The sequence below is a fragment of the Hippocampus guttulatus genome, chromosome 14 (genome assembly GCF_054856545.1).
Source record: "Hippocampus guttulatus isolate MCC_2025c chromosome 14, RoL_Hgut_1.0, whole genome shotgun sequence".
NCBI classification, from domain to species: Eukaryota; Metazoa; Chordata; class Actinopteri; order Syngnathiformes; family Syngnathidae; genus Hippocampus; species Hippocampus guttulatus.
In genome coordinates this window covers 5,171,607-5,192,983 of record NC_141274.1, presented here as the reverse complement: position 1 = coordinate 5,192,983, position 21,377 = coordinate 5,171,607, and the positions used below count along the sequence as shown (strand labels likewise).

At 41.1% G+C, this 21,377-nt stretch overlaps 1 protein-coding gene across 1 annotated transcript; it reads left to right on the top strand.

The window, feature by feature from the left end:
* Nucleotides 1-7: 7 nt before the first annotated feature.
* On the top strand, nucleotides 8-21,037 carry LOC147194595 (integrin beta-1-like). The gene is made up of 15 exons (XM_086129310.1): nucleotides 8-1,275; nucleotides 8,384-8,450; nucleotides 8,701-8,786; nucleotides 10,561-10,783; nucleotides 10,858-11,028; nucleotides 12,872-13,266; nucleotides 13,459-13,554; nucleotides 13,642-13,731; nucleotides 13,809-13,949; nucleotides 14,764-14,966; nucleotides 16,643-16,881; nucleotides 17,015-17,237; nucleotides 18,018-18,250; nucleotides 18,520-18,686; nucleotides 19,413-21,037. The coding sequence occupies exons 2-15, from the start codon at nucleotides 8,384-8,386 to the stop codon at nucleotides 19,476-19,478; spliced, it is 2,400 nt and encodes a 799-aa protein (XP_085985436.1). The 5' UTR covers nucleotides 8-1,275; the 3' UTR covers nucleotides 19,479-21,037.
* Nucleotides 21,038-21,377: the final 340 nt, after the last annotated feature.

Sequence of the window (21,377 nt, the reverse complement as noted above, 5' to 3'; positions counted from 1 at the left end):
TATCCCATCAGAGCTCCCATTGAACAGCCAGGAACAACAGAGGATTGTCGAGCAGAATTTTGGAGGAATTACATGCTTACTATTCAGTTCCGTCATTTTATGGAGAGGGCAATTATAGATGACCTCACGTCATTGATGTATGCATGTCACAAATCAAACGTTTCTGTCTCAATTATGAATGGCACAACACTTGTCCACTTTGTGCTTTATGTTTCAAGTGGAATCAATCTCAAATATGATTAATGCTGTACCCAACCATCCATCCATTTTCTAATCCGTTTATCCTCACAAGGGTGGCGGGCTTGCTGGAGGTAGAACGTGAGTGCTGGAAACAATTTGAACGCCTCACTGAAATCAACAGGTGGGTGGTTGGGTTTACACAGAAAACTAGCAGTGGTGCATCAAACATGTGGAAATATTTCATTAAAATCCCACAACAGATTTTGAATTACCGGTATAAAAAATTCTGGAAGGGCTCAACTGGGGCTACACAGATTTATGATGGGGCTGTAGCACCCTTTGCTCTGGTGTAGCGATGACCCTGGATTACCTATTCTAGCCCAAAACCAGACTGATACTTTTCAAGAATACTACAATTTGCTAAAAAGTAGCTCACTTGGATAAAATGTCATTATAACATTTTACCTAGAGTATTGTTTAGAAAGCACCTTGTTGCATGTCAAACCAAACTTGTAGCCCGTCACATGGAGTTATATTTGAATATTATTGATAATATTCATAGTCATCATTAATGACTATGAATATTATTCTTGCATGAATCCGTTACCGCCAACCTTGCCTTCAGCAATAATCCGACCTCTTTGACTCATCGAAGCAGTGTAAATCGCTGTGTCTCAGTTGCGCTATGTTCCATTGGCCGCTACGTGTCGCCATAGAGCTGAGTGGGCGGGGTGTGGTGCTCAAGAAGAAGAGGTCTGTTCAGTTCATCAGTGGGACACCTCATGAAAAAAAAATCCCAGGGGAAGGAGCAGCAGTGTCGAACGACCCGATGAAGACTCTTCACCGCGTTTCTATTTTGTAACTTCAGATGACTAAGTATTAGTTGGAAAACTAGACCAAAAGTCTCTTAAAACTGTGGTGAAGTTGTCCGAGTAAAAGAGACACCAAGCGAAGCCTGGCATTTTTTTTTAAAGCTAGCCATCGCCCCGCTACTATTCTCTCATTTTGCTTCTGTTTGGGGGGGCGTAAAATAAGACATTCTGGCGGATTAATAAATGTTATCGTGACTCTACTGGAACTAGTTGTCAGACCAAGGTAAGTTTTATTCCAAATAATTGACTTTGACACACTTTGTTCACCTCTAGAAGTTCATGTTGCCATTGTTAGACGACAAAAGATGGAATGTATGTCCTCGGGCGACTACTTCAGGCTGTGCTTGAACATGTGAAAGAAAATATACTTTTATAACCACACGCATGGTAAAACGTTTGTTGCGTTGGTTTCATCTGGTCCTCAAAAGAATGTGTGAAAGTTTGAACAGAAAGTAGGCCACTGTGCCGAGCAAACAGCACTTACAGTACAGTATTTGTTCATCGAACAAACTGCTAGAAACAGATTAGCTTCATCTTAACCCTTACCATCCTTCATTAAATTGCTTATTGAAAAAGTCATTTCGTTCTGTCATGTGGTTTATAAGAATCTTACATGTTTTACGTTTATATATATATATATATGGTGTGTTTGTGTGTGTGTGTATATATATATATATATATATATATATATATATAAAACATTCTGAATCCACAAAAGTCTAAAAAACAAAACAAAGGCCTATTGTTTTAATGTCTACACAATTTTATTGGAAGTTCTGATGCTTTTTTGTTCACGATTTTGAGTAATTACTGTGCTGCTTGTGATATATTTGATTACGGATTTTGACATTTGGTTGTTCGAAGAAGCATTTTAACGAATGCAACAGACTGCCTTCATTTAGTTTGGCCAGCCCATACGCGTCAGTACAACTTGACGCATGTCTTTTTTTACTTCCTTTCATACGAGATGCTTGCAACACAGCATGCTTTGCAAGTATCTTGGGAGACCGCAGTGCGGTTCTGTTACATTGTGTGTATCAAGTCCAGTGGTCCACATGGAGGTCTTGGCTCGCACTTTGTTGGTTAACCAAAATCTCTTGGTCAGACAGAACTGTAGATGTCGTCTTTTTCTTGGTCAAGACGGGACTTGTCGGGCCTGCCTGGCTGACTTCCTGCTAAGGAATTGTAGCCTGAAGCCCTGTTTTTTTTTTGTCATGTTGACTTGTTCATGTCGTCTAGCAACGAATAGAAAATAAAATCTGTAGAAGCTAAGTCACAGCAAATGTGAAGGATTTGCTCTGATGATTGGCGACATCAGGGACAGTGAGTCATTTCCTTCACGACGCCTTAAACGCTTTTTCCAGAGGCGCCGTCAAAGAGTCTGCAGGGTCATTCTGTTACACAATCCAACACCACCTCATTGTCTTTCCTCCTCCTCCCCCTCGCCGAGTTGTCATCTTTGAGTCATGGATGGCAACACGTTCAACAGTAAAGCCTCCAAAGTGGAGGTCAGGCTGGTCAAGTTTTCAATTCATGTCAAGGAGCATTTATTTGTTGTTGTCATGAACAACTCTGTGGTCCTGCCACATTTGAACATTCGTAGCCAGGGGTGAGCTAACCTCTGTGCTCAAGGGCCAAATCTGATTTTTGGAAAGGACATGGAAATATTTCATTAAAAAAATGTTGAAGTAAAATAGTTTGTTTTAATTCATTGTCATTTTAAACTTTAGTTCATACTTAATCCCACATTTTCCCAGTATTGTATTTGAAATATATTTTACAAATCAAGACTGTTGCTCCCCAAAACCCATGTGGCTCTGTTATTTTTACAAATTCTTGACCAATGATAAGTGTTTAATATGGCACGCTCTCTTTGAAGATGCAAAGAGGCTTTGCAAATATGACGTAGATAGACGTACAAGGATTCTGCCTGATGCCAGGAATATGAAAAACCGTATATTTCATTTAGTGTCACACAATTCCCTCTCATTTGAAAATAAATCAAATTATTAAATAAAATAGATACAAAATTATTAAGCATGCTTATTGTTGGTGTGGTCAATTTAATATTTTTTTTTCTAAATCGATATCGGTCTGTCTCCGTGTCGGCTGTTTTGTTTATGGTTTATGAACCAAAATAGTTGAAAATAGTTATGAACAAATCTATTAACACTCTGTGTTGAAGAAGTGTTGTACAACTCCGCCTTTCCACACCCCGGAGGAGCTATGCAACATTGTTGCCTCAAGATTCAAAGTCTGAATTTTTTTTCGACACACAATAATAACACGCAAAAATACTTTTAGCACATTTTGTTAAGCCTATTTTGTTGAAAATCGATAACTGTAATGCTTCAGTCCACTGGAAGTGGTTTGCCATGAAGGAATGTTGTGGACAGATTGGATTTGGCCTATTACACTGCCTCCTCAGCTTTTATCTATTGCATCACCCATGGCTATCCGACCAAGGAAACGAAATCAGTCGTTTGTTTCTGTGACGAATGGTATTTAAGGCTTTTTGTCTGGCCTGGCGGGGGTTGATGACGGCGAACCTTAATGTGGGAGAATTTAGGCTTTACATTAAAAATATGGGCAACTATAAACATATTTAGGGTGTGTGTGTTATGTAGGAATTTTGGTTTTTCGCAACCCCTCCCAATAGCGATGGTTGACTCGACTTTCTTCATCAGGCAGATGGAAAAAAAAAAGATGTCATCACTGGAACATAATCAAACCAATTTGTGCCTTTCGTTCATATGTTGAGCATCACGGAACTTGGCGTAAACATCTACGTGACACAACGAGCTCCACAGAAGAACAACTCCAGTTCAGTTTTCCAGCACGGCATCTGTAATATGGATGTGGTTAAGGTGGAATGTATGAGCTCATGCCTGAGAGGGGGTCTGGACTCCGGAGATTTGGGGATCACCTCGATGAGATCCACTAACAGTCACCGCTTTGGTTGCGGACAAACTAGCCACGCAGCCATTCGAAAGGTTGCATGCTCTGTTCGCATCCTAATGCAAACCTTTAAAGACAGATTTCAACTTGTGCGCCGGAAATGTTGTCATTTTCGGGACCGCGTGAATAAGTCAAGATTCAACTGTTATGAAAATGCACTCTAGACACATTAGGCCTTTGAAAGTGACAAAGAGGGTATTGACAATGTAGTCGTCTTTGGGAAAAGTTACAATAAAACAAATCGGGAGTCCACCATACCCCCCGCCCCCCACACACCTCCATTAACTCATTCACTCCCAAAGATGTTTTTAAACGTCTTTTCAGACTTGCTCTAGAATTGGCTGGTACTGAATGAGTTTTAATTAGCCCTTTTAGAAAACGTGTATTTGATCATAGATTTGTTTTATTCCAGTCTGATTTGGTTCAATTTGTTGTTTAAATGCTGTAATAGCTCAATGTCTAAACACATACTAATGTCACCGTGGCCTATTTTTTTGGTCATCATTTCAAAGTGTTTACATGTCTCTTCAAATAATTAAATGAAGGGTTGTCTTATACCAATGTAAACAATCTGATAATTGTGAGGTGACTGTGTTGTCCTGACAGAAATAAAAATGTTGCTGCTTGTAGTCTAGAATGAGGAATTGTGGCCGATCCAGGGTGTGGTTTTGATCTGGGGAATAATTGTGGAGTCAGGCCGGGGGTGTTTGTTTGTGTGTTGGGGTCGTGGGGGTTTCTTAAAGGTCTGAAAGTGAACTAGCTCAAGCAGGAGGTGGGGGTGCGCCATCCGTCTGACCGGCTGGCAAAGCGAGAGGGGGGATGGGTGTACAAATGGTTAGGAGACCAGCACATGGCCCGCAAAAGTCATACCCGTTAAGAGCCATCAAAATGTTCTTTAACTGTACTAAAAAAAAGAGCAGAGGAGGAAGTTGTACATCAGCAAAGCATAACAGGAAGTAGGGTGGGAAAATCGTCACATTTGTTGCAGTAGTTTGTTATTAAATGTTTGTTATTATCAAAACATGCTACATTTAGTGTTACCAGGGTGTGCATAGTTGAACTTCTTCTAAACTTTAACAGATGCGCTTTGAGGCACAACAACAAGCCGACATTTTGCGCTCTCTTATTAAGCCTAATGGCCACAGTTCTGTTGTTAATTTATCCGTATTTAATTCAAGTCAGATAAAAGTACAAAATGTGAGTCATGTGGGTGAGTGTCCTTCCTCAGATGTGATCAAAAGGCATCTACACGCAGGTTAATTAACAATCCGGAGAGGAAGTGTCCGACAAAGACCAAGTAGTGTAAAAAAACATCAAGGTACAAAGAGCCACTTGCACGTCTGCTACGTGCCGCTTGCTGACATGTACAAGTCCCAATTTTGGATAGTTTCAGTCGCAATAGTGCATACAGGAAGTTTAAAGAAAAAACGGCATGGCATGCAAAATATTATTGTGACACAATTAATTATTTTCCGACGGATGTGTATATTCGTTTGTCCGCTGCAGCATGTCCAAATTTTGTGGTCATATGTTTGACTCGAATGATCAAATCACAATAAAAAATATAAGGCTTGGCTACATTTTGAAGTCAAGATGGCGCCCGAGTAGGCAGCCGTCGGCAAGTGCTCTCATGAGCCTTGCTTTTTTTGTTGTTTTTTGGTTTGTTTTGTCACTTTGTGTTTGTTGTTACGTTGTGTGGACCTGATGTGGACTTTTTTCAGCATTTTTTGTCCACGACATTCATCAAGGAGGAAACTCTGTGCTTGGTGGTTGCGCCTTCTCGGCAGCATGGGTATGTATACCAGCACTGTTTTTGCCTGGGAGGAATGTCGGCGCCATTTGACTGTCGTTGCTGGACAGTCCCGGGGCGCTTGTGTCTTGCGCCAATGGTGGAACTCGAATCAACACAAACTGATCCGAGCTGAACTGTTACGGTTTGTCAAAACGGGATTTTAGTTTGGAACTATACAGGTAAATTCTAGTTTCACTTCCATTTTAGAGGTGTTATGTACAATTGTTAGTTCCAACAAATAAAATCATGTACTTGTGCCTTGAGGTACGAGGTTTTTTTTCCTCACTGGTGTAACTCAAATCAGTCATCATCTTCCCCAATTAATATGAATAGAAATGTGAATTTGTTGGAGCCGTCCCCCCAAAACGCAAATGTTTTTGCATTTGTAAGTTTAAATAAGTAGCACTCTACGATAGTTTCATTCATTCATTCTCTGAACCACTTTATCCTCACTAGAGTCGCAGGGGCGGGTGCTGGAGCCTATCCCAGCTGTCTTCGGGCAGTATGCAGGGCACACCCTGAACCGGCTGCCAGCCTATCGCAGGGCACACAGAAACAAATAACCATTCGTGCTCACACTCACACCGAGGGACAATTTAGAGTGTTCAATCAGCCTGCCATGCATGTTTTTGGAATGTGGGAGGAAACCGGAGTACCCGGAGAAAACCCACGCAAGCACGGGGAGAACATGCAAACTCCACACAGGGAGGCTGTAATTGAACCTAGTACCTCTGTACTCTGAAGTCGACGTGCTAACCACTTGCCCACCGGGCCGCCCTCTGTGATAGTTTGCTTTATAAAATCATACAGCAATAAAAAAAATATTAAATGAAAAATAAAGAGATTAACAGGTTTTGCCTCGTTATTGAATTGCGATTCTTTTTGGCATGTGCAACGTAGCCACTTGGGTGCAGTGTCTGTGATTGGCTGTGGTGTACCTCAGCCAACGTCACCACCACGGAGGTGCGCGGGCATGGTTGTTCTTGGAGAAATGTCGGGATCACACGGTGTGGTCCTGCCGCTCTGGGAATTGCAGTTTTACGCTGCAAATTGAATCCAGATACAAGGGACGCTCCACTTGGTGGACGACTGGCTTTCATTCAGTCTTGAGCAAAAACATCTTGTCAAGCTTCTAAATGCTTCCATTAAATGTACACGTTGCTAACATGAGCTCGAAAACGTGATGCGTACGTGAAGAATTATGATATGATGACAACGCGTGGGGACTCCGCCTCCTCCAGTTTGACCATACAAAGGCTTGTTTACATCAAAGCTAAATATTAGCTTTTACTCAAAAGCTTCTTTGAGAGAAAAGCGACAAGCAAAGAGAACTGAACGATTGTTTTTTTGTGAGGTTTTTTTTTTGTGATTATTGTCTCTCTCAAGGAGTTATCCAGTATTAAGAGTGAAAAAATAAAATGGTCTTTATGTTGATGGGAAGCGAGGACGTAGCATGTGATGTTTGTTCTTGATGTTGCGTTCATGTTGTCTGATGACAAGCGGCTGCGCCAGGATGTGTATGGTTGGAGCAGCAGAGGAAGTATGCCTGCCACCAGTCGCCTTTGTGTCTGTCGATGTGACTTGAACATTGAGGCGGATGTTGAACGTCAGGCCTTCTGTTTCCTGTTTTAGCTCACAGCTGTTAGCTAGCGATCCGCAGGGATGGCCATTTTGTTGCTGTGTGTCACCGGGACGGCTGAGATTCAGTCTGACCAAATATGGGCACGAGACTCGTTGCCCTTTTTTTTTTTCTGTGACGGTCATTGTTTCCCTGATGTTTCTGTTGACTAATGCCAGAAGGACACTACAAATGATGAATTAGGTATGAGCATGTAAATATTTATTCCTATTTTTATTATGGATCATCATCGCAGTGGTTGTGATGAGCTGGTCGATGATGTCAACCAACTCCAAGCCGGTGGTGCTTCCTCCTTATTTGGTCGTGTTGGTCCTCCATAGCTAATGGAGAGCAATGAGGTGTGATACGTCCTTCATATGGTCAATACGTTTTGAGCTTCTTCTTACTTTGTCTACACTTAGATATGGTCATGGTAAACATAATGTAAAAGGTGTCGTCCCAATACGCTACGCTGCGTCATATTTTCTTCGCCTTTTCTGTTAACTGTAAGTGACATTCACTTTTCGCTTGTAGTGGGTGTGCCAAAACCTTTGCCCAAACTCCATTTCTACACTTTGTGTTCACTTTGTGTCCCAATACCTTTTTGTCCACATTTTCTGTGCTTTTTGCTTCATTCGTGTGTCTCAGTACTTTGGCCTGTTCGACCCACTCACCTTTTACATAGGTGTACCAATATTTTTACCCAAATTCCACCTTTTCCTATGACTTCATGTAAGTGGAGTGCGGGCGTTCCAATCTTTTTGCCCAAATTCCGCATTGAAACTTTTCCTCATATTTTCGTCACTTGTTTACTTTCTGTCGGTGTCTCAACATTTAAATGTAAATTTCATTTCTCCATTCATTGTTTGGGCCCCAGTACTGTTCGTCCATATCTGTGATACATTTGAATTTAACCCAGTGGATTGATTGATTTGTTGATTTATGTTATGTTTTTCTCACCAGATGGATCCACGGCTAATTGTACTAGCGTCGACGTTAGCACTTCTGAGCTTTAGCCGAGCGCAACAAGGTAAGACTCGGTCTGTGTATTTCAGAACCAACAGGTGGCGCTACAACATTTCCACATCACAACATAATGTACAATACTAGTACAGTATTTGACCAAACTGCATTTAAAAAAATCTTTAAAACATGTTTTTAGAGCATATGTTGTAAAGTTTGACATGACAGTGCAGTATCTAGGAGCGTGAACGGTTTGCTTCTCGTAATTACTTGCAGCTGCCTCTTATGTAATTGTTTTTTTTTTCTTCTTCTTTTAGAGGGAAGTGTGTGCATCAAGGCCAATGCTCAGTCGTGCGGTCAGTGCATCCAAGTGGCCGAGTCTTGCGGCTGGTGCACGGATGAGGTCAGTTGATTTATTGAAAGAATCGGGTCAGCACACGATGTTGTCATCTCCACGAGAGAACTCTGCTCGTGTTCAAAAACCATTTGAATTTTGTGTCACTCACAACTTTGTCTTTTTTATTTATTCACCCATTGACATGAATGGATATAATATGAATCTGTTAGTCGCCACCACAAAATATTTTTTAAAGATATTAGATGAATAAGATAGTTGAAAAGACTGAACATTTCTTTGCTTCAATTCAGTGAACATTGTCCTGCTCCTTCTGTTGTGCGTGCGTTTATCACATAGAGCCAGTATAATACACATACAGATTTATTGTACTCAACTTGATTCGTAGAGCACTTTAAAACCAACCTCAGCCGCATACAAAGTGTTGTGCATAAAATAAAAATCTGACATAAAAGCAAAGACATAAACTCCCAACTTGAGAGGGTTCTCTCAGTTCTCGTCACAACATGCTAGTTGGTGTGCGCTATGTCCTTGTACAAGTTCCATCTTGCCATTCCGAACAAGACAAATTCCAGCACCTTGACTCTTCTACTTGTCAGCCATGTAAAATGGGAAGAAATTCGAATGTATACCTGCGCCAAGGCCCAACAATCTTGCTTTGGATCGCCACCAAATTGTTTCCCTCTTAGATTCTCAACTCCTGTATATTTATGAATTTTGTCATGAATCCTTAGTGGGCATTATTTGTCATCATCTACCATCCTTCGCTTGTTGGCTGGCCGAAAGCGCAGGATTTTACTTCCTTAGTGTGACACATGGGGTCTATTTTGACTCAATTTGAAAAGACCAAATGTCAAGTCTTGTCCTTTAACGTTCATGCATTATCCATTCTCAACATCTATGCCTGAATTTTGTCTCTGTTCATTGACGGCAGGGGTGTCAAACTCATTTTTGTCGCGGGCCACATTGTAGTTACCATTTATTTCCCTTGGAGGGCCGTGATGACCGAAACTATATGAAGAAGTCAAGAATAATGTTTTATTCAATTATTGTTTAAGTAACTGTAATGAGGGGTTTGGTAACGAGAAAATGCTTACAATATGTCACTGATTTAATACACATTAATATTTGACATTTTGGTACAGATTTTAGCAAGCATCATGGAAGTTGTCATCTTTGATTTGCTTTTGCGGGCCACTTAAAATGATGTGGCGGGACACATCTGGTCCCCGGGCCTTGAGTTTGACACCCACAAAATACCCAGTTTTATTTAATTCAGAAACTTAAAAAAATAAAAACATATTAATAATAATATGTTATTCAACTTGAATCCAGCCGTTTAGCTGCCACAACATATATTCTTGAAGTACGTTTTTCAGCGAGTAAGCGCTGAAGAAGGTCTTGTCCGTGAAAGTCAGATTATTTATTTAGTGCAGTGCTCCAAGTAAATTGTCTCTGCCTTTTGGTCAGAAACTGTGTTTTTGGTGAAACCAACCCATGTGCTTCTGCTCAAGATTAAAGAAAGGAAAAGGCTCGGACTAAGCCTTTTTTCTCACGAAAGAAGAGTCTAATCTTTCTTTGTTGGGTCAGTGAGAGTAGTGAATTACGAATATGTGGGGGAACACTATTATAGCTGAGAGATCTTCTGATTGACTGACAGAAGTCACGTGGTTCTACCGCTTTAGGAGTCCATTTCGACTCAAGTTGAAGTGACCCAATGTGATTTCTGAAATCTCTCTGAATTCAAACTTGATGTCCACATTTATCGTGATCCTGGACAGACTAATGTTTAACATGATGTCATCTTTTGTGGGTGGGTCAGAACTTCCTCTCGGAGGGCGAGTCCAAATCTACTCGCTGTGACGACCTGGAGTCTCTGAAGACTAGGAACTGCAACGTGGCCAAAATCGAGAACCCCCGCGGCAGCATCGTGATCAACAAGAACAAACCGGTCACCAACCGCAAAAAGGACGAGACTGAGAAGCCTAAACCCGAGCAGATTACACAGATCCAGCCTCAGAAGCTCACCCTCACCCTCAGATCCGGTACATGTCTGTTTTAGAAATATTATTTTGAAAAAGTAGTTACTGTGAGCTGACTTTGGTGATTGATGCCGCAGGCGAGCCACAGACTTTTGATCTGAAGTTCAAGCGAGCTGAGGACTACCCCATAGACCTGTACTACTTGATGGACCTGTCCTTCTCTATGAAGGACGATCTGGACAACGTCAAGAACCTGGGCACAGACCTCATGAGGGAAATGCAGACCATCACCTCAGACTTCAGGATTGGTGAGCAAATCATCTTTACTTGTCCCGGAACCGTTGCGCAGTGGTCTGCGGCACCAAATCTTTTAGGACCAGGAACCACGGGTATCGGCTGCTGAAAGTCCTGAGACCTTTAGGTGGAAATTGTGACTTTTCTTCTGTGAACAGCTGCCAAAAAGATATAATTCTTGGTAGAAATTCAGCTTTAGTTCTGGGAACTATAGGTACCGTATTTTCACGACTATAAGGCGCCAGTAAAAGTCTTACATTTTCTCCAAAATGGACAGGACGCCTTATGATGCGGAGCGTCTTGTGTATGCACTGAGTTCCAAAACCTGACTGACAGCCGACACGCTGTTTATATAGAGAAAAGGCGGAAGTGAGTGTGGACAGCCATGCGGCAAAGAAGTCGGCCAATCAGTGACGGGTGGGCGTGTAAGTGGACGCTAAAGGGACGCCCCAAGCAGGTACCAACACCTGTATAAAGTGTGGCTATGTGCATTATTGCAAAACAACTTCGGTTTTGGTTTCTAAGAACCCCCGAAAATAAATTCTACAAAGAGACACGCCTACGAAGCTCAGTTCAAACTTCAAGCCATCGGTTATGCTTTTGGCATGCGTGCCCATCTCACAGCAGCGGTGAAAAACCAAGTCAAGCAAATGAACTCTGAGCTTGCCGTTATTCCCGGAGCCTTGACTAAAGAACTCCAACCGCTGGACATCGGCATCAACCGGGCGTTCAAAGTAAAGTTGCGAGCGGCATGGGAACAATGGATGATCGATGGCAAACACAACTTTACAAAGAGTGAGAGGCAGCGCCGGGCGAGTTACGCCACAATTTGCGAATGGATTGTGGCTGCTTGGACGAACGTGTCTGCTTGCACTGTTGTTTGAGCTTTTGGCAAAGCCAGCATCATTTCTGTGGAGCCACATGGCAATGAGAGTGACTCTGACAATGAGAGGGAACCCGGCGTTTTTGATGGATTACCGGTACTTGCACAATCGTTCAATTCTGATACAGAAGATGAGGACTTTGATGGATTTCTGGGTGATGATTGATCGAAAAACGTGAGTACATTGTACGATGGCTGAATAAAATACAACCGAACTAGTTTTGCTTCCGTTGCCTTTTTAAAAACGTGTTTTTAGCGTGTATCCGTATGTCTTGGCATGCTACCGTATGCTTCAAGCTAACGTGTTTTTAGCGTGCGCGCATGCATGCCGTATGTTTAAACTGGCGTATGTTTTACCACTTTAAAATTGCGCCCAATAATACAGTGCGTTTTGTCTATGTGTCAAATACAGAAATAGCACCCGTTAATGAGACTGCGCCCAACAATACGGTGCGCCGAATGGTCGTGAAAATACGATACCTTTGTTTACTGGAATTTTAAGTTTGAAATGCATTTTTGGCTCTAGAACTACACCTTAAGTTTCCTGGAATTTTATGTGGGAAATTAAGCCACTGTTCGAGGAAACTTCAAGTAGCAAGAACCAATTTCCTGAAATCATAGGTGATGATCTGCCCCCTTATACCAATTCAATTACCAACGGCTAAAGTTCCCAGAAATCAAGCACCTTCGGGTAGTTCCATTACCAAAAAATAAACTGGAATTTTAGGTGAAAAGGCTGATTTCGTTCCAAGAATTACAAGTTCAAAAGCTAAAAGTTTCAGAAATTGTCGGCAAAAATATACGCATTTACATTAGTTCCTGCACCAACAACTGAAAGTTCCTGGAGAGGTGAATATGCCTCTGTAGTTCCAGGAACCATCTGAAGAAAAAATTCTGTAAAGTCAGGTGGAAGTTGAGCTTCAGTTCCAGTAACCACCAGCACCAAGATCTTGAAGTGTTGTCTCCTCCGACAGGGTTTGGCTCATTCGTGGAGAAGACTGTAATGCCATACATCAGCACCACTCCGGCGCGCTACAAGAACCCGTGCACGGGCAACCAGAACTGCACCAGCCCCTTCAGCTACAAGAACGTCCTGAAGCTGACCAACAAGGGTGACCAGTTCAACCGGCTGGTCAGTCAGCAACAGATTTCGGGAAACCTGGACTCTCCCGAGGGAGGCTTTGACGCCATCATGCAGGTGGCCGTGTGCGAGGAGCAGATCGGCTGGAGGAACGTCACTCGCCTCCTCGTCTTCTCCACGGACGCTGGATTCCATTTTGCCGGGGATGGAAAACTGGGCGGCATCGTGCTCCCCAATGATGGCAAATGTCACCTGGAGAACAACATGTACACCATGAGTCACTACTATGTAAGACATCACTTACGTACTTGTACACTGTAAAGCCTTTAAGACTGGGGTAATACATTTGGATCTCTTTGTTCTGGTCAGAATCCGAACTGCAGCGTTCTGAATGAGCTGCACGAGTGGAAATATCTCTTTAAATTATAATTTTACCTAGCTTTGCCAAGCCCATCGGCTAAAATTGTTTGTTTGTGTCAGGACTACCCCTCCATTGCCCATTTAGTGCAGAAACTGAGCGACCACAACATCCAGACCATCTTTGCGGTCACTGAAGAATTCCAACCGGTTTACAAGGTGCCGTCTAACAGCGACATCTATTTCTTTGTCACCTTTACTTGTGTATTTATTTGGAGTAAGTCACCCAGTCGTGTTTGTGTACAGGAGTTGAAAAATCTGATTCCCAAATCGGCTGTAGGCACGCTGTCGTCCAACTCCAGCAACGTCATCAAACTCATCATCGACGCCTACAACGTGAGCGCACAGATTAATTTGGTTTACAGCTACATTATTCTTATTTCATGTATGAATGATTTATTCCCTTTGTGCAGTCTTTGTCATCCGAAGTCATTCTGGAAAACGGCAGGCTACCGGAAGGAGTTTCCATCACCTACAAGTCCATCTGTAAGAACGGCGTGGAGGGGACCGGAGAGAATGGCAGGAAATGCTCCAACATCTCCATTGGAGATGAGGTATATAAGAAATAAAAGCAACACTTAGTTGTTGTTGTTTTTATTATTATTTGGCCACTGTTCACTGTTGTAGCCCTTTCACATTCAAACCATTCCAACATAGTCACAAAATCTAGGAATGTGGGGTAATTGTTCACTTTCCAGAAATTGTTAAATTTTCCACACAGAAACCCCAATCAAATGAACGTTAACATTATTTAAAAAAAGAAAAAAACGCTTCCTAAATTCAAACTGTGAAGCTCATTCAGAAGATCTTATTATTTTCCACAATCGAAGAACTCCCACAGTCTCAATTTTTACAATAAAATCCTCAAGTTTGAGATATTTTATTTTAATGTCCTCCTCCTACGTTTCTTTGGCCAATTCAAACAAATCCATCCACCCATCCTCAAAAGGGCCGCGGGCGTGCTGGTGCCTATCCCAGCTGTCTTTGGACAGTAGGCAGGGTACACCTAAAATTTAGGCCAACTGGGGACTTATTTGTCACATTCCAAAAATTACTACAAATTCCTCACTTTTCGAAGTGCAATTCCAAATCTTTCACAATCGAATCCCTAATTTTAGAGATTTTACATTTTTGCCTGCCCCAATCTGCATTTTAACAATTCAACAAGTCAATTTATTGACGCATGATTTCGACACAAATTGTATTTTCTTATTGTAATTGTTCTGCCATGTACAACATTTTACTCGTGTCTTTTTTGTGTTTGTATGCCCCGACCTTGTTTCAATTCATAAAAGCGCTGTCGAAATAACATTTATGAATATTATGATTGCGTGTAGGGACCACGTGTGACATCTTTGTGTTCTTCAGGTGACGTTCAAGATCTCCATCGAGTCCGAGAAGTGCCCGTCGCATGGCAAGCCAGAGAGCATCAAAATCAAACCGCTGGGCTTCACAGAGGAGGTGGAGGTGATCCTCAACTTCATCTGCGAGTGTCAGTGCTCTGCCCAGGGAGAGCCCAACAGCAACAAGTGCAGCGACGGCCAAGGCACATTCGAGTGCGGCGCCTGCAAGTAAGTGCCGACTTGTTTTTCTACTACTGCCGCGGTGGAATCTTCAGTCTTGAGAGGGACTGGAGACAAAGATTGTAATAATATACCCAGCACAAGCTTCTTTGTTTCGGCCTTTTTTTTTTTAACCTCTTGCTTGTTTACAACTCATGGTATCATTTGGACGTCAAGTCAAGTCTCGCTCTGCAAGGTTGACTTTTATCATTGTCTCAATTCCCTCTTTCCTTCCTGAGGCAGATGGTGCTAATTTGGGCTCTTCACAAGAGCACTTGGTACTCCCAGAGTGTATGAAGCCCAACGCACAGTGCGTGTTCTGCGTTGGGGGCGTGGCCCTTCTTCCCTATTTCTTAATAAACTCAAATCTGCTTATTTTGACTCTTAACTTCTCCACCACACACGTTTCCCTCCCTCTCTCCCTCACCCTCCCTCCCTCTCCGTCTCCCTGGCTCTCGCTCAACCAGCTGGCTCCTCCTGCAGCTGTATATCATGCTCCAACCGCAAATACTGATGAGTATTCAGTATGAGGGCGGTCTCAGACACTTTCATTGGTCCACTGTAACATGTTGGTAATTTTATTGGTCAGATACAACGGGAATGTGAAAACTATTGAAGGCTTGATGCTCCTCAGTAAAAATCCGTGAATAAACCTAAAGCTGCAGGGTTCCAATTTTGGGGAGAAAGGTGCAGTTTATAGTCTGGAAAATATGCTTGTCCATGAAATGCATAGCGTATTTGATTGTACTGCATGTTTTAAATGTAAATGTTGTACTTAATTCAGTGGTATTTTGGCATACCACTAGGGGGAGCCCGTTAGTGGTGCTCATACCACTCTTTAGAAACATGTCTTAAGATAAGATAAGAAAACCTTTATTAGTCTCGCAATGGAGAAATTCCCAATTCACAGCAGCAAAGTTATGAAAGGAAGAAGTAGAACAACAAAATATAGGAGCTGCTGGAAAGGCAGCCACTCTCGCGGCGCCATTTTGAAATCAAAAAAACAAAAATAACACAACACATAGGACACAGACAGTCGTGCAATCTCCACCAATTTTCTGCATACACTTTGTTGTCTGAAGCAGTTCTAGATGAAAGAGGAGAGGATCAAAGTGTCCTTTCACCAGTGGATCAGAGACGTCATGCTGAAAATGTGCACACCATACAAATTTTATATATTTTTTAATACTTGTACTCTACACATTTTCGACATACTGTATTTAAACTTACTGCAATACGTGTTAAGCACTTCTTAGCGCCTCTTCTCACTCTCGCACTCCCCGAAATGATCCACACTTTGAGGAAATGAAAAATACTTTCTTGCTCTCAACTTTCCAAAGATGCGAAGCGTGCCTGCTTCAAGCTGTTTGTCACTCCCAGTCAAGGTTTTCATAAAACAGACTCAGTATTGTACAGCCAACACCAAAATGCTTAACCAAGCCAATTCTGATTTTGTCGAAGGAAAGTCCGCTACCTTAATGCAAATGCAATGTAAAATGCAAAACGCCATAGACTGGCTACCAGAAAATAGTATAGTTATGATGCTAATTATTAACCTTCAAACCTCTGCTAATTTAGCACGCATGGAGCAGCAACATTATGAAACCGAACATAAAATAATACTCACAGACATCCTGAGCCTCTTCTTGCTCTTCATTATGCTGCATTACCTCTGTTTTTGACAGGTGTAACGATGGTCGCATCGGACGTCTGTGCGAGTGCAGCACGGACGAGGTTCGGACGGAGGATCTGGACGCCAACTGCCGCAAGGACAACGGCACCGACATCTGCAGCAACAACGGCGACTGCGTGTGCGGAACCTGCGAATGCAAGAAGAAAGAGATCCCCACTGAGATCTACAGCGGAAAATACTGCGAGTGTGACAACTTCAATTGCGACCGCTCCAACAACAAGCTCTGCGGAGGTCGGCATGAGTAGCTCTCACGTTGACAAGTCAAACAGGCAAAATGGACAAAATGTTTTTTTCATGAAACTCAAGACTAAGGTCATATGTAGAGGTCCTGCGTATAAGTTTGTGTTGTTGTGTGTGTTGTCAGGCCACGGCCGTTGCGAGTGTCGCGTGTGCGTGTGCGACAACAACTACACGGGCAGCGCGTGCGACTGCTCGCTGGACACATCCACCTGCCTGGCCAAGAACGGACAGATCTGCAACGGCCGGGGAACCTGCGACTGTGGCGTCTGCAAATGTACCAACACCAAGTTCCAGGGACCCACTTGCGAGATCTGCCCCACCTGCCCGGGGGTCTGCGCGGAGCACAAGTCAGTATAAAACAAACAGCACTACTATTATTGTTTAATTAGAATCAGAAATTCTGAAATTACTCAATATTGTGTAAGAAAAAAAATTTCTTAAATTTAACATACGGTAACTTTTTGGGGGATATTACATAATTGTAAAGTGGCTATTTTTTCCATCATATTCTGAGGTTATTCTTGTAATATAGCATTTATTTTTATTTTTTGCTTTGTGAGTCTAATAAAATTGTCTTTTTGTAATTTTTATAAATCTCATATAATGGCTTTCTTGCAAACTAATAAAATATGTTTTGACTTCAGTCTCAAAATCAACACTATTTTTATCAAATCAATTTTTTTTCCTTTCAACATTTCAAACTTTAGTTTCATATATTTCACTTGTGAAAGTTGTGACTACTATAAAAACAAATTTTTATAAATCTAATGTTTTATGTTGATCTCTTAAAATGTGACTTTTCAGAAACATTGAAATTAGTTTATTATAAACATGAAAAATTATGATTTTATGTTAGAATTTAAGTCATGTAAAAGTCATTGTACTGCAAAATACAATTGCGTTTCTATGAAATTGCAAGTTTTATTATATATATTTTATATTTCATTGTATTTTTGTAGACTTAAAGCTTTATTTTCGTTATGAAAAGAAATCAGAGGATTCATGTTTGCTTTTTGTGGTGATAATATGCTTTTAATCCTGTCAAAAGTGACGGCTTCACCTTCAAATGCAAAAACGGTCAACTTTGTGGTTTTATTTATTTATTCATTTTTGGTGTGTGTGGTTAGGGAGTGCGTGCAGTGCCGAGCGTTCCAGGCAGGCGAGAAGAAGGACACCTGCGAGCGTGACTGCAGTGACTTTGTCCTGATCAAGGTGAAGGACCGCGAGAAGCTTCCTCAGCCCACTGACCAGAGCTTCCCACTGACACACTGCAAGGAGCGGGACGCCAACGACTGCTGGTTCTACTACACCTTCGCCATCAGGAACGACACCAAGGAGGTCTACGTGGTCGAGATGCTGGGTACGAAACGTGTGCCGTGCTCAAACAGACTGCCTCGTGGCCTGGAGCGTCACATTTCTCATCCTAGTTTGTTTTATGCAAATGATGCAAACTTTGGAGATAAACTGACTGAACCATCCAATAACTCCGCTCCCTCCCCACCAACTGTGGCAACATCAAAAAGTGAACAACCCAAAAAAGGCCCTTGTAGAGCTTATCCTTTCAATGTTCGCAGAGCTGTTTTTATTGGATTCGGATTTGATGTGATGTGGGTGTCCCCCCCCCCCCAGAATGCCCCGCGGGTCCCGACATCATCCCGATCGTGGCCGGAGTGGTTGCCGGAATCGTGTTGATCGGATTGGCCCTGCTGCTCATCCTCAAACTGCTCATGATCATTCACGACCGTCGAGAGTTCGCCAAATTTGAGAAGGAGAAGATGAACGCCAAGTGGGACACGGTGAGTCACTTGATTTCTTTACAAACACAACAGAATGTAATAAAAAAAAATTTAAATAATAATAAAATGCCTGCCTCGTGAAATGGCATTTTCTGATCACATTTCCAACTCAATTTGACCCAATTGTATGGGTGGAAAAAGATATTTTAAAATACAGTAATCTCCAAGTAGCGCCCCCACTGTCCACAGACTGCAACTGCTCGTCCCCAGCAAACTAGTCATTAGATTTGTCTTTTTGTAGGAATTTGGGTTTATTTTTTGTTAAAATGGCAAAAAACGACATCTGTTTTCTGACCATTACATTCATTATATTTGAGACGGAGAGAGACAGAAACAGAGAGACAAAAATAATCTGTCAATTTTCACAAATCCTTTAAGAAATGATTTTCACATTTCAGTTCTTGTATTACTCCTTATTCTCATAAAATTATGATTGTAGTGTTTTTTTAACAAGTTAGAGTAGTAAGACCTTTAGTCATGTAAAAAATTACAACTTCATTTTTGTAAAAATTGTCATTTTCTCTTAAAATTTTAGTCTTGTACAAATTACGGTTATTTTTGTGCAGATGGCCAAAATTGATTAGAAAATGCTGACGTATATCTTATCATTTTGTGATATTTTAAAATTTCGGATGTATAATTTTTTTGCTTTGGGTTTTTTTTTCTGCTTACAAGTGACTATATATTAAAAAAAAAATTGTTTGGTTGTTTTTTTTCCCCCCATAGGGTGAAAATCCCATCTACAAGAGTGCCGTTACTACGGTGGTCAATCCAAAGTACGAAGGTAAATAACGGAGCGAGCGTCTTGGTCTCCAAGGAAACACTGTATGCAAAAAAAAAGGAGGATTTCGGAGGATTTATTTTGTTGTCACTCTTATTTTGCGCCACTATTGCTCTCATTTTACTATGCATCAACTTGTACAGTCCTGTTTGAGAAAAAAAAAGTGGGCTTTGTTTTTTTTATATTGTTTTCATGAGAAGGTGCGGTACTGATATGAACCTTAGACTTTTTTTTTTACTTGGTAGGTACCGGATAGCCTAACTGTGCCTTTTTTTTTTTTTTTTTTTAACAAAGCCAAGCCACCCGTGTGTTTATGGGAGGTGATCCAGAAAAAGTGCAAAGTGGCATGTAGTCGTCCCTTGTGGAGGTTGAGTTCTGTGGAAGCATATTGCTGCCACACTAGAAAAGAAAAAGTTCACCATCACGTTGTAACGTGTCAAGTTTAACATTTTGAATATGGTAAGTTTCACGCTGTAACGTCATAAGTTTCGTTACAACTTGACAAGTGTGACTTTCACATTTGACAAAACAAAGCAATTCCTTATTGTTGAGGTCATTGGGAGAGCCTTGTGTGCCTCTTAAATCTTTTGAAACATGTGACCTTATTATTTTTCTATCATTATTATACAAGAGCAAAATACTAGAGTTGCGTAACTTTGACTTACACAAAAAAAACCTCCACCACGGTTGAAATTGCTCGGTTTTGTTGCATGTAAGTCAAACTTGCGTTTTGACATGAAACTTATCTTGCTATCATGTGAAACATAGCACATTTAACATTTGAAATTTATCGATTTAAAATGTGATATTGAACTTTTTGTTTTTTCCTGGTGTGGCAGCAGTACGCGTCCGCTGTCCAGTATGTTTGGGTTCTGTGTAAAAAGCCATATTCATGGAACAAACAGGGCAGGGTGCTTGATTAGATTGGATCTGATTGATGAATGGAACCAAGCTGTTTAAACGTGAAAACATGAGTCAGTGTACAGAACCTTTTAGTACTTGTTTTATTTCTAAAAGCCAACTCAGGTGCTTAGCTTCTTCACAGCATTGCCATATATATACATAAACACGCCATTTTCTTTTCCTTTGTTTTTTTTACTCATTGACTTAATTTTTATCAAAGATAGGGAAGCAGGAAGTCAATTGTGAACATCAGGGCTAAGGTAATGTTTGTTTTTAAACATATTTGTGAAGGTAAAAAGTTTCACTTGATTACATTTGTTGTTTTAAGTGCCTTTAAAAAAATAGCAAAAACAAAAAAGTCATCCACAATTGCATTTGTGTTTTTCTGAAATTATTTATTGAATTAAAAAAAATCACATTTATCAGTCCTGATATTTTGTTCTATTGTGCCTCATTTATATCTGGGTCCATCACAATCACAAACTTTTTTGGGGGGGTTATTTAATGTTATGACATGCAGTCAACTGAAAACAAGAATGATCAACGTGAAAAGACAAATAATAGGCCAATTAAAACGGATTTATTTTAGTTATCGTCATTGTTCTACGACTGTTTTTGCTATTTGTATTAAAATGTTCTTGATTGTTTCAAGATTTTTATGTTAAAACACTGTGTCATTGTTTCATTTGATGTTATGGTGTTGGATTAATTTAGCAAAATGATTAAAAAAGACCAACAAAATGACTTAACGCAACCCTTTGCTTTATGCTAGTTATCCCATATCTACCCGAGAAGTCCGCGAACCTGTTTTCCCTGGTTTGGTAACATGACGTTTGCAGAATACTGTTAGTTGTGACGTTAATTTCGGTCGAAAGCAGAGTCAATATTGCCCAACATAGCGGCCACCCACCATGGATGAGAAATTATGAATTATTCTTTTAAAATCTTATTCCACTCATGCAAAATTAATCGGAATACTGCACAGAACACTGACGAATGATGGCATA